This window comes from Solanum pennellii, chromosome 11 (genome assembly GCF_001406875.1).
Source record: "Solanum pennellii chromosome 11, SPENNV200".
Lineage (NCBI taxonomy): Eukaryota > Viridiplantae > Streptophyta > Magnoliopsida > Solanales > Solanaceae > Solanum > Solanum pennellii.
Window position 1 is genome coordinate 12358617 of NC_028647.1, and position 12910 is coordinate 12371526.

Sequence of the window (12910 nt, forward strand, 5' to 3'; positions counted from 1 at the left end):
TTCCATATTCAGTACATTTTGAGGACTGACCACATGCATCTCTTGTGTGTGTATTATTTTATAGTATAGATTCTAATGAATATTACTAAGCCCGTGCTTTAGTATTGATCCTATCATATATCAGGATTGTATTCTGAATCGGTCATCGGGGTCTTGTCATAGTTTGAGTGTCACTATCGGGTCCTAGATCAATTACCGGGGTTGATTTTTGAATCATAAATTATTTTTCTAAAATATATTTTCTAGTTTCAAGTAAAAAGTAAAAGATATTTTCTTGAAAAATATTTTTCATTCATCAACAAAATGTTAAATTTTTTTTTTCAAAAAAATATATTTTACTCACTAACCAAACATGAGAAAAAACTAACTAAAAAACCACTTATTTTTCGAAAAAATATTTTGTACGAAACTATTTCCCCCTTACCAAACACACCCTAATACAAGAAAGAAAGTACCCTAATATTTTCCTACTATGTGACATACCCAATTACATGTTTTAGGCTTTTGTGTTGTTCACGCGAGCAACACGTGAGAGAAGAACACAAAATCATATATAAAGTCGGCCAGGGGCCAAAACCCTAGCAAACTTGTTAAACCCTCTTGGTTGAAATGGGGAAGGTGAAAGGAAAGCATCGTTTGGACAAGTACTATCATCTTGCCAAAGAACAAGGTTATCGTTCTAGAGCGGCATGGAAGCTTATCCAACTCGATTCCAAGTTCAGTTTTCTACGTTCATCACAATCAGTACTTGATCTTTGTGCAGCACCTGGGGGTTGGATGCAAGTTGCTGTTAAACATGTACCGGTTGGTAGTCTTGTTATCGGTGTTGATTTGGATCCAATTAGGCCAATTCGTGGTGCTATTTCTGTTCAACAGGATATTACTACACCTAAATGTCGTTCAACTATTAAGAAACTTATGGCTGAGAATGGATGTAGAGCTTTCGATTTGGTTCTTCATGATGGTTCCCCTAATGTTGGTGGTGCTTGGGCTAAAGAAGCTACTAGTCAGAACTCATTGGTTATTGATTCGGTTAAGCTTGCTACTGAATTGTTGGCTCCAAAAGGGACTTTTATTACAAAGGTACTCGCTAAAAATTCAATCTTTTTCGATTATGTTAAGCTTGTTGGACAAAGTGGAAAAGACCGTTTACGTCTTACTATGAGCTTTATGTTTTTGTCATATTAGATTCTGGATCTGCGATGATGAGTTCCTTTATTAGTTTATGTAATTGGTTACTGGCGTTTTTATGTTTTCTTCGTTATTTATGCCTGTATGAATCATTTGGAGTAATGCCAGAAAGCTCTAGTAGTCTATGACTTCTAATTTTGAATTTAGATTAACGTTATTCTGTGTTGCCGGGATTCTAACTATGTTCAACACAGCCATTTGCCTACAACAGTCGGAAAATTTTGAAATGTCATTTCAACTGAGTTGCTGATTAAATTTTTCTATTTCCTTCATATGGCTTACCTTGCCGGACAGCTGTGCTCTTTTATTCTAGTTTCTAGTCTTTGAGTATTTCTGCTTCCCAAAGTGTGCATCCTTTAAAGTTGATCCTCATGAAGGAACGAGCACTACATATCATACATCGCTGCCAACTATCTAGGCGCTACATTGTCATTATCCTGTTCAATAACTATGTTCTTTTAGTAATCTTTTTCTTGATACATCATTCTTTTCGTTGTTTCATCAGTGTATTTTTTTGAATGGTTGAGTGCATCTCTGAAGCTAATGGTGTATTTGGATGAATTCTGAGGGTTTTATCTTTGCTTTAACTATCTTCCATGGCCTACCGATTATTTATTGTGCTACAATTCCTGCCTCATATGTTGGCAAAACTCTTGGTATGCACATGTATTTGTCCAAAATAAAGCCCTTGGCCTCTTTTAACAATGTTGAATCTGGCTCTAGTGTAAGATCTGTTGGTATTTACACTATTAAGCAACCTCAAATAACATTTTTAGGTTCATTCCTTTTTCTGCTTGGAGACAATGATCATATTTGTATTTGTGTATTTGAGCGTAATTGTGATGAAAATACTTTTTCTCATTCTCATACAAACATACTTGTCCAGTAGACTGATATGATCTTCTCTTTTAGATTTTCAGATCTCAAGATTATAATGCAGTTCTTTACTGTCTAAGACAGGTAATTTTCCACATCTATACCTAGTTTTATATTCAAGTATAAACGGAACGAATGATCCCTCACTTTTGAGTTTCATCTACAGCTTTTTGAAAAAGTTGAAGTGGACAAACCTCTGGCCAGTCGTTCAGCATCTGCTGAAATTTATATTATAGGTTTTAAATATAAAGCTCCTTCAAAGATCGATCCACGACTTCTTGATGTAAAACACCTCTTTCAAGGAGGAAAAGAACCCCCCAAGGTACTAAAAGAGTTTTTGAATTATGGTCCTCTCTCACACTCTCTCCTTAAACCCCTCCCCCTTTTATCTCTTTTGCATGCTAGGTCCGTGCACTTTCTTTTCCTTAACATATAGACACTCCTGTAATCTCATTGAGCTTCTTGTGTGTACTTAATCAGGTGATTGATGTACTCGGGGTGACGAAGCAGAAGAGACACCGTGATGGGTATATCCTATTTTGCTGTCTATTTATGCATTTGAATAATTGTTTCAAGTGCATGAAAGGAACATGACATTCTATTGACTATAATCAAATCATAGAAACATGTTATTTGTGCATAGATTTTTGGGAGCTTGAACTTTGTAATTCATTCTGCTTTTGAAACTTCCCGGAATATGCCCTTGTAGTGGAACTGAGGCAGGGAGGCAGATGATGTGTTTGTCCTTTTTGACAAGTAAACAATTCACTAGATTTAGTATATATGTGGATGCTTGACCTTCTTCTCATACTAGCTTGAATTCGGAGAAGAAGCTGAATCTGTCTTTTTTGGCTAAATAATGATAATAGGTGGCCATTCATTTGAAGAGATGCAGTATACAATGATAAAGACAGTTTGCTAAAAATAAGTTGTTTATTCCTTTTTATTTTGGTTTCGTCACATGGGTTGAGTTCTGGTGAGATTTTTGTTGAGCAAGTATTAGCAAAGTGAAAAACAAACATCTGACAATGGGCACAACAGGTTGAGAGGTTACTAAGTAGTTTGAGTACTGAAAAGAGTGTAACATTGTCAAATGATGAATGGGAGAAGACTGTATGGTGACAGAGAGAGAAATGTGAGTTTGTGGGGCTCTTGCCTTTAGCAGCATCGCAGCAGTTTGTTCTTTATTCTTCCTAAAACTTGGCCTGCTTCACTTCCTTCTTGGTCTTGCAGGATGGTGGATTATGACTAATTTTGTTCCATCAAAATAAACTGGATGTTTGTTTTCTGTCTGATGCTGAAGATTTCACTCTCCAAATATCTTTCTTTGCATGTATTAATGAGAATCATGCACTGAGTTGATAGTGAAGCTCTCAGGTTGCTTTGTCTGCTCTCAGACTTCACTAATAATTCCAGCCTCAACTTCTACTAGTCCGTTTTAGAGCCTTTTATTGTTGGGGCAACATCTGAAACCTCTTAGCTCTTGTTTGGCCATATATTTTGAATTAAGTTGTAATTTTTGGAATTTTGAAGTTGTGTGTGGAAGTCTTTTAAACCAAAAATAATTGAAGTTCGCAGATTTGAAGCTTTCGAAATCCAATAAAATTTCATGGCAAAACAGCTATTTGAAGATAAACTTTTCAAAATCTAGTCCCAAAATCTATGGCCAGATGCTAGCTTAGCATACCCGGCTCATCCTTTTTATTATCCATCATTAATAGATGATGTCATTCCAGTAGACCTTACCATTTGAATTTCTAACTAATTGCCAGCTGTCAAATGATTGATGTTAACTTTGATTCAGTCTAATGGGTTTGTCATTATTAGAACTAATCTGGGCGAAGATTTGAGCTAATTGATTTCCTTCTTTCTATTTTCAGATGCATGAATTATCTCATCAGACTTGCATCCATATGACATTTGTATAAAATGAACCTTGCAGGTACGAAGATGGAGCCACAGTCCTAAGGAAGGTGTGCTCAGTTGCAGATTTTGTATGGTCTGATAACCCTGTTCAGGTCCTTGGTACATTTTCTTCAATGAGCTTTGATGATCCTGCCTGTTTGGCCATTAGAGACCACACTCTCACAACAGAGGAGGTATATTACGTGTGGTCTATTTTAGGCTATAGCCTGTTGTTGCTAGATACTGTAGTTGCTTGCGATTGGTAGCCTTACACTTCAATTTTTGTGTCAGGTTAAATCTCTATGTGATGATTTGCGTGTTCTTGCAAAGCAAGAATTCAAGTATCTCTTAAAGTACGAAACAGTAACCTTTTTAGCACCTTTCCTTTTTGGGATGCTCAAAGTTCTTGATTGAATTTAGTTACATTATTCTGTATTCTCATTCTTTTATGTTCCTCTTATGATTTTTTGATGCATTTTTACTAGGTGGCGTATGCAGATAAGAAAAGCTTTATCTCCTGAAAAAATAAAGACCCCAACAGTTGTTGAAAGTGAGAGCAAAGAAGGTGAAGATGAAGGTGAAGATGAAGATGAAAGAGTTCTCAATGAAATAGAGGAGAAAACCAATATTTTGGAGAAAAAACAGAAAAAAGAGAAGAAACTTCAAGCAAAAAGACGAGCCAAGGTTTATGCATATGCTTCACCAAGTCTCTTTCAATTTCTGTTTTGGTTTGCTGTTGTTTACACATAGTTAAGACTGTTCCATACAACATCATGTGGGGATTGATATTTTCTGTTGAACTCAGAAGATTTAATGGACAAACAAGTATCCCAAATTGTGAATTTGTGCTTTTCCCTTGAGAAAACAAGTGCACTTTCATGCATTTCAAGTTTTTAACCCCAAAAATCTTTTCTTCAGGGTATCTTAGCTATAAAACGAATTAGTCTTAAGTAGAGCCTGGATAAAGCTGCAGTTCAGAGCCAGGCTGATTATTTATTTGATTGCTTGTGTAGGGCAATGACTGAAACTCACACCAGGGCATTCTGGGAAAATTAAACTTGCTACTAAGAATTATTTGGTAGAAGTCTTGACATTAGGGCAATGACTGAAACTCACACCAGGGCATTCTGGGAAAATTAAACTTGCTACTAAGAATTATTTGGTAGATGTCTTGACATTAGGGTTTCTTAATTTTTTTTTTGTAACTGAGAAATCCTCGAGTCCAGCGGCTCTTGGTTTGAGACACGGTGGATGATGGTCTGTCCCACTACACTTCTCCACTTAAATACCAGCCTTTTTTGTGCAGTCAGATTCAGCCTGTGACGAAGTGGTCTATATTACCTGCTTGTTCTGGCTGGCTATTTTGAGAGAAAGAATCCTCAGGTGTCATGAGAATATTACTAACACTATTCAGAAGGTTAAAGAAAATTGCATCAACATGTTGTATTTTTGGTGTAAAGAAGATGGTATAGAACAAGTAGAACAGTTGGTAGATTTCCTAGGATCTATGTAATTAAGGGAATAACTTGCATCTCTTTGGAAGTACTCAGCACACCCTTAATGCTGAAGAATACAACTCTACCTTTTTTTTAGAAAAAAGAGAGAAGATTTCAATCTCTGACAAGCGCCTAATTCACACGTCACTTGTTGTGCTCTTAACACTAGACCAAAATCTGGTAGTGGTTTCTTGAATTGATATATACCCTCCAACAACTTCTGTTACTTCCCTAAAATCATGAGGTAGTCACATGGGATCTATTTCACTGATTGTTTCCCCTTAATTTTTCTGATTGCAGGAGAAAGCACGCAAGGCTCTTGGGATACAAGTAGACGCGACAGAGGATGGCTATGGTGATCAGGATTTGTTCTCTCTATCTTCCATCAAGGTACTTTCACACTTAGATCCTTGATATATCATTTGCACTAGTGGACTGGATGCAACCTTTACAGAGAAATTGTTTTTCCTAGAAGTTTTATCTGGTTGAAAGCTCTGTTCTTCAACGTCCAGATGAAGTCTGGTGTATTTGAGAAAATCTACATCTAGATATCAACTAGATATTGTAGCTAGAAACCGAAATAGTTGCTATGTGATAGTATCTACTTGTCTATTTTTTGTTAGGTTTGTTTTATTTATATATTTGCTTTAAGTTCGTGTTATGAAATTTGTGGTAGTTTAGTTGGATGATGCTTTAGAGGAGCATTTTGTGATAGGAAGAATTCGCTCTACTGAATCTTGATAGCTAAACAACATTCTGAAAGCATATGTGAATTGATCAACATGGGTTGTTCTCTGAAGGGGTTCTTTAACTTACAGAACAAGCTGGTGAAAAGGGTCAACAGGTGATTTTGATTTTAAAAGGGTCTTCTGAATTCACTTGCTTTTAGTTGGAAATGGTAATTTGAGATTCTGGAAGAAAAAGGAATGTAACATAAAATTGAATTATGGTTTCCCAATTTTAAATTTTCTCTGAAATGACAGGAATGTAGGGGAGCTTTTTAGCAAGGAAGGTAGCAGATTTTCTGGAATTTAACTTTCGACATATCCATACAGGATCTAAAATTTGAGATGTAAACATTGATTCAAAGGTTATATCATAACCAGCCAATTTATTGAGGTGATTTGATGGCACCCTTTTGGAATCATTGTGGATGCTATAGAACGGTTGAAGGTTAGTTCTTTTTTGGGTGCATCTAGTGGGATGCTATTCTGAAAGAAGATAATTTGAGGAGATGCGTATCATAATATTTATTGTTGCTTAAGTAGAGGACACAAGGAGTAGACCCACATTTGCCCACTTTCTCCTAGTTTCATCAATAAATCTTATATTCTAAAGTAGTGATGAAAGTTGGTAGACATACATATTGGAGGTTAGAAAAAGAGGTTATGGAAGATGCCTCCATTTGGTATTTTTGGTTAATATGGAGGGAGGAAATTTTGAAAGAATTGAGTGCTATCAGGGGCGTATCTAGGATTTCGGCTAGATGGGTGTACGATTATAAAAAAAAAATGTATGTTAAATATAAATTTGATCGATTTAACTTTTAGGTTTTTAATATGAACCATTAAATTTTAAAAATTATAACCACTCTGTCAAACATGCACTTGCTATAAGTTGCTAGATTTCTGATGGACAACCCTCCCTGGTTTATGGTTTAGTTATTTTGCTATATCAGATAATATTGGTGACTGACTAATTACAGTTGTCAAGTTGCTTTAGAATCTTTCTGCGGGTAGAAGTAAATTGATATTTAGAACCATAACATTTTTTATAGGATACGACATTTCATAGATGTGAATGTTAATGATTAAATTTATATGTTATAATATACCCTAAAGAATTATCCATGATGTAATTAGTTTAGTTCAGTAAATAGAAAGGTGCAGTGGATAGTGGTTTGTAGGATAGCAGCAGGGCAGATGTGCTTTTGAGCATTTGTGACGTGGTTGAGATTTCAAGGATACAGAGAATAGGGGAAGTTAAATCCACCCCCTCTCCAAATTTATATACTACACACGTTTAAAAAATAAACTATTGAACCAAAAATATAAAGAGTGTTCAGGAATGCACACCATTTCAATTTCCACATTTGTTCAATAAGCAATATGGATGTCTGTAACTTGTGGACATTTAGAAGCCTATGGCATCCACCAAGTAAAAAGTTGGTGTATCTGGTTGACCATCCTAAAGTTGGGAAAATCTCAGAGCATTCTAAGGAAGTGTGAGGGTGTATTGTGCGGAGACGAGATAAGAAAAAACTAAGTTGCTCGGACTCTGGTGCGGGTATCCGAGACGGATGCGCATCCGAGAGTCGGATTCGGCGAAATCCAAATTTTAAGATTCTTGGGTGCGAATCCGAGTATGGATACGGGTGCGGGGATACGACTAAAAAATTTCAATATTATAAAAATATAGTTATGAAGATATTCTACTTCTTAATCTTATAGCTTATAACGTCTAGTCTGCGTGGATTTAAAATTTATACATTACGTGTTAAAATTTGAAATTTTAACAAAATAATAATAATAGATTTAAAATTTTAACAAAATAATAATAATAATATATTTAATATAATTTTAAAATGAAATTTGTAGATGTAAAATGTATAAATGCCTTATCTTTTATCTATACAAGGTAAAGTTGTTTCCAATCGAATCACTATTTAAAAAGGAAATTTTAATATGACTTATAGTATAACTTAATGGTATGAATTTTATTACTTCATTCATCCCATTTTATGTAATACAATTGAGTATACGTAAGAGTACTAACACACTTTAATATATATACTAAGTACTAAATAAAACTACACTTATTTTTTTTTTTAAAAAACCATTTCTCTGGCTCCCTGCAGACCATGTACTTATTTAAAAAAAGTCAATGTACCTTTTCAAGAAAAAGTATGTACTTTTCAAGAAAAATTAAAAAAAGGCTATTCTTTTTACTTGTTTCAACTTTCAAGAAAAATACATATTTCTTTTACTTGGTCCAACTTTCAAGAAAAAAACTCTTCTTCTCTTTTCAGTTCTCTGTTGTTCTCAACTTTCCGTCATTGTCGCCGGAAACTGATTTTCTCTTCTTCTCTTCTCTCTTCTCTGTACTTTTTCAAGCTTTGTAATCTTTACGTCGTCGGAAATTGATTTTTTCTTACCCAATCTTTTCTCGGCTTCGGTCAAAGTGTACGGATTGGATTGACCGAATCCGACACGCACCCCGCACCTGAGTTGTGTCGAGACGGGCTCGCCTGCAAAAATGAAGAGTCCGTGCAACTTAGAGAAGAAAGGAAAATAGGGATGAAGTTGATACTTCCAGGACCACTGTTGGACAGTAATTTCTTGGGGTTGCTTTGGACCATCCTTAACATGGCAGTGCTGAACAGCAAACAGAGAGAGAGAGAATGACATTTGAAGAGTATTGCTTTGGACCATGGCAGAAAAGGACTGTAAGACGCAGCAAATAGGACTGTGAGATGGGGTTATCATATTATATAATAAGAAATAAGAAACACATCTTTTCTATAAGGCGGATGCATCTACCTTGAATAAAATGCAAGGTAAGAGTGATATCTTTATTGGCTCTCAAATGGGACCACTTTAAGTGTTCCACTTAGCAAGACTTAAAGGTTATCTCTCCCTTTTCCCCAACTTTTTTCATCTATCTTTTAAACCCTATTGAGAATAATCCTTAAAATAGCATGCATTTGGTGTACAATTTGGAGTGAGAGGAACGAAAGGTGTTTTGAGGGGACTCAGAACAACATTCAGAATCTTAAAATGAATTGTTTAGGCCTTTTTTATTTTTGGTGTGAGCTAAAACTACAAGCTCAAACAGAAGATATTTGTGATGTTTTAAACTTTTTGTAAGGCACAGAACTGAATTACAAGTTGTAAGTTGTAATACTTTTGAAAGGGGGTGTACTACACTATGGTTGTAGTATACCTGTGGATATATAGAAGTATACCTGTGGTTATATAGAAGTAAAGTTACCATTATCAAAATAAAATAAAATAGTAGTAATGCTTTCTAGCTTTTTTACCGAGACTAAACACATGCTATTTTTTCTTATCCTTTCCATTGTTAGATACGTGATATGCGGATTTGTTTCACTACTAATCTTGATAATTTTTCTTTTCACCCAATTTAATTCATTTTTACTGCTATGTGAAGAGTCTGCTGTAACATTTGTTAATTATATTCTTCACATGCATTTGAAAAACATTTCAGGGTAAGAAAGATCTTGTAGCTGTTGATAACAGTGAATACGACAAAGAAACTACTGAGGTAAGCGATGAAAGTGACGAGGAAGCCCAGGAACATTCATCCAGCGATCTGGACTCTGAAGACGAACGCAGAAGGTATTATTGCCAGCTCTTTGCGGATCTACTTCTTTAATTGATTGTTGCCTGTAAACTTCCAAAGCTACAAGGTCTCTTTTTCCCTTCATTTTCAGACATGATGATAATATTGAGGCATTATTTGATGAGGCTTATGAACGGTATTTGGGTAGAGTGGAAGGTAAATCAAAACAGAGAAAGCGATCCAAACAAGCACACTTGAAGGATGATCTGCAGGTAAGTGAGGTTTAAGTTGCACTACGATATCCGTACATCCTCTCTTTAGTTCTTTTCCTGTTTCCTTTTGCTATGGGACCGAGTTTGTTGTTTCCTTCAACAAGTACTCTGTATATAAATTCAATAGAGGTCATTCTTTTAGTGCTTAATTGATGATGCTCTGCTGGATTTAGTGGGAGCTTTAACTTGTTTGAGCTTTGTTCTAGTTTGGTAAAGATTTAATTCCTGTTCTTCTGGATCAAAATTGATCTGTAAGAGACTCCAAATCTGGATTGTGTTTGCCCCAGGGAGTACTAGGCACAGCTTCATCCCTTCCTATATACTTGATTTGTTATTGTTTACATCTATTTCCTGTATTACAACAACTTATGAGTTGTAATACAGTGCCATGTAGATTTCAAATATATTAACTGAGTTGTAGATTTGGTAAGATTCAGTTTTTACCAAAATAAAAGACAAATTCAAATTGATTTAACTAAATCCTGTCTGTCCTTTAACTTAGGATTACATAGAAGGGTTGAATCAAATTTTGATCATTATCTTAAGCTTTCCAAGTGTCTTTCATAAATCATCTAAAAAAATTTGTACAGTATTTTTTTTCCCCACATAGCTTCTTCAAGTTACTCGGAAGTTTATCTTTCTTTTGTCTTTCTTTGCATTAATGGTAGTGCTGCTGTTTTCTTTCCAGGATGACAATGATGATAGCATGATGATTGATTCTGCTCAAGACTCTGAGAGTGACATGGAAGATAATGAAGTCAACCCTCTTGTTGTGCCTCTTGAGGATGCACCACCTCAGGAGGAGATTGTGAAGAAGTGGTTTACTCAAGATGTTTTTGCTGAAGCAGAAGAGCAAGATGTCTTGGACAAGTATGACAGTGATGATGAAATGCAAATAGATGGAGGGGTTAAGAAGATCCAAAAATCTAAGGAACTGACAAATGATAAACAGCAGGGAGAAACTAAAGATCTGACGAGGAAAAAAACAAATTTACAGGTCTCAGCTTCTAAGACAGATGATGATTTTGAGATTGTTCCTGCTCCTGCTACTGATTCTAGTGACTCATCTTCTGATGAATCTGATGACGATATTGAAACCAAGGCTGAAATATTGGCTACAGCAAAAATGATGCTGAAGAAAAGGCCTAGAGAAGAAATGATTGATGATGCTTACAACAGATATATGTTCCACGATGAGGGGTTGCCGAAGTGGTTCATTGATGAGGAAAAGAGAAATTTCCAGCCAGTGAAACCCGTGACAAAAGAGGAGATTGCTGCAATGAGAGCTCAATTTAAAGCAATTGATGCTCGGCCTGCAAAGAAGGTTGCAGAAGCCAAAGCTCGTAAGAAACGGGCAGCACATAGAAAGCTAGAGAAGTTTAGGAAGAAAGCTAACACAATATCAGACCAAACTGAAATCTCTGAAGGTTCAAAGAGAAAAATGATTGAACAGCTATACAGGAAGGCATCGTCAACAAAAAAACCAGAAAGGGAATATGTAGTGGCAAAGAAAGGAGTTCAAGTTAAGGTTGGCAAGGGAAAAGTCCTTGTTGATCCAAGAATGAAAAAAGATGCAAGAAAGCATGGAATGAAAAAGAAGAAGCAGCAGGACAAGGGGAAGAAGGGCAACCAAAAAGGAAAAGGCTCAGGAAAGGCTTCAGCAGCTGGCAACAAGGGAGGCCGGGGAAAGTGAAATGAACTTTAGGATCTTTGAGGAGCTTAAGCTCATGATTTTGTTTACATTTTCAGATTAATTAGTGTAAGATTTTCTGGTTTCTTAATGCTTTTTCTTGTAACATTGTTTTATATTTATATGTGCTTTTGATTGATGGTACTTTATTGATTTCTTTTCTGTTTATTGCCCACCGTTCTCTCATTATATTTGATGGGGATTGGTTTCTCGATTATAACTGGTTTAGTGAACATGTCGACTTCCAAGAGCTGCCTTTTACAGTGTGCAAAAAGATTCTTGGTAAATCATATATTTATATAAAAGTAGGCTTGCCCATATGGTGTCACCAAAAATCAAGATACTTTTTAATTTTATTATTTGGCTTAAGTCACATGTAATTTCTTAAAATTGTTCACATAATTCACTTAGACATCTCAACTATGACTAGTATATAATTAGACACTCTAGTATTAATAAATATGTACTTATTGAACACAAAATGATAATAAAACTTTTAAATTAGTGTGTAGTTCACACACATTGTCTTGAAAAATAACCAATAAAACTTTAACATGTGCCACATGACCAATTTATTGGATTTTCATTTTTTTTTTAAAAATTCCAACCTTTAATTTTTCAAAAAAATTGATTAACAAAAAGAAAAGAAAAAATTTCCTCCCCCAACACCCCACAGGAACCATCCATCTTTCTTCTTCCTCTCCTGAAGTCGACCGACACCTCCTGCGGAATTGAAAAAAGAAAGAACAAAACAAATCTCTCCCCAGTCATTTAATTATTTGTCCTTTCTTCTTCTTCATTAGTTATCATACATTATTATAGATTAATGGAGTGATTATTGTGAAAAATAACTTTGATAAATTATTTTGAGATTAATTACGAAGAAATCGGGAGGATTTGAAAGAATAATATCAATTTTCTGATATTATTTTATAATTTTAATGATTGGTGATGCTTGTTGATCGAAATCGAAAATAGAGATGAACGGGGGTTGCCTTTAAAATTATGATGTCCGATTAATTTTTTTCATTCTTGCAAGTTCGTTTAGCACTTAGCAGATTTATTTTTTTAAATTTATAAAGACCGAAAAAATAAAAAATAAAGAACCAACATAGAGTTTACAATGATTAAAATGGAGTGAAGAAGACGACAATTGTTGGTATAGCCTAGAGGGAACG

At 35.2% G+C, this 12910-nt stretch overlaps 1 protein-coding gene and 1 long non-coding RNA gene across 2 annotated transcripts; both read left to right on the forward strand.

The window, feature by feature from the left end:
* Positions 1–522: 522 nt before the first annotated feature.
* LOC107004744 (putative rRNA methyltransferase) lies at positions 523–11900 on the forward strand. The gene is made up of 11 exons (XM_015203080.2): positions 523–1083; positions 2104–2151; positions 2234–2389; positions 2548–2594; positions 4010–4166; positions 4264–4325; positions 4458–4656; positions 5769–5858; positions 9696–9826; positions 9922–10042; positions 10731–11900. The coding sequence occupies exons 1-11, from the start codon at positions 610–612 to the stop codon at positions 11733–11735; spliced, it is 2490 nt and encodes an 829-aa protein (XP_015058566.1). The 5' UTR covers positions 523–609; the 3' UTR covers positions 11736–11900.
* On the forward strand, positions 5865–6612 carry LOC114074875. The gene is made up of 2 exons (XR_003575229.1): positions 5865–6312; positions 6452–6612. It is a non-coding gene; the product is annotated as an uncharacterized LOC114074875 (long non-coding RNA).
* Positions 11901–12910: the final 1010 nt, after the last annotated feature.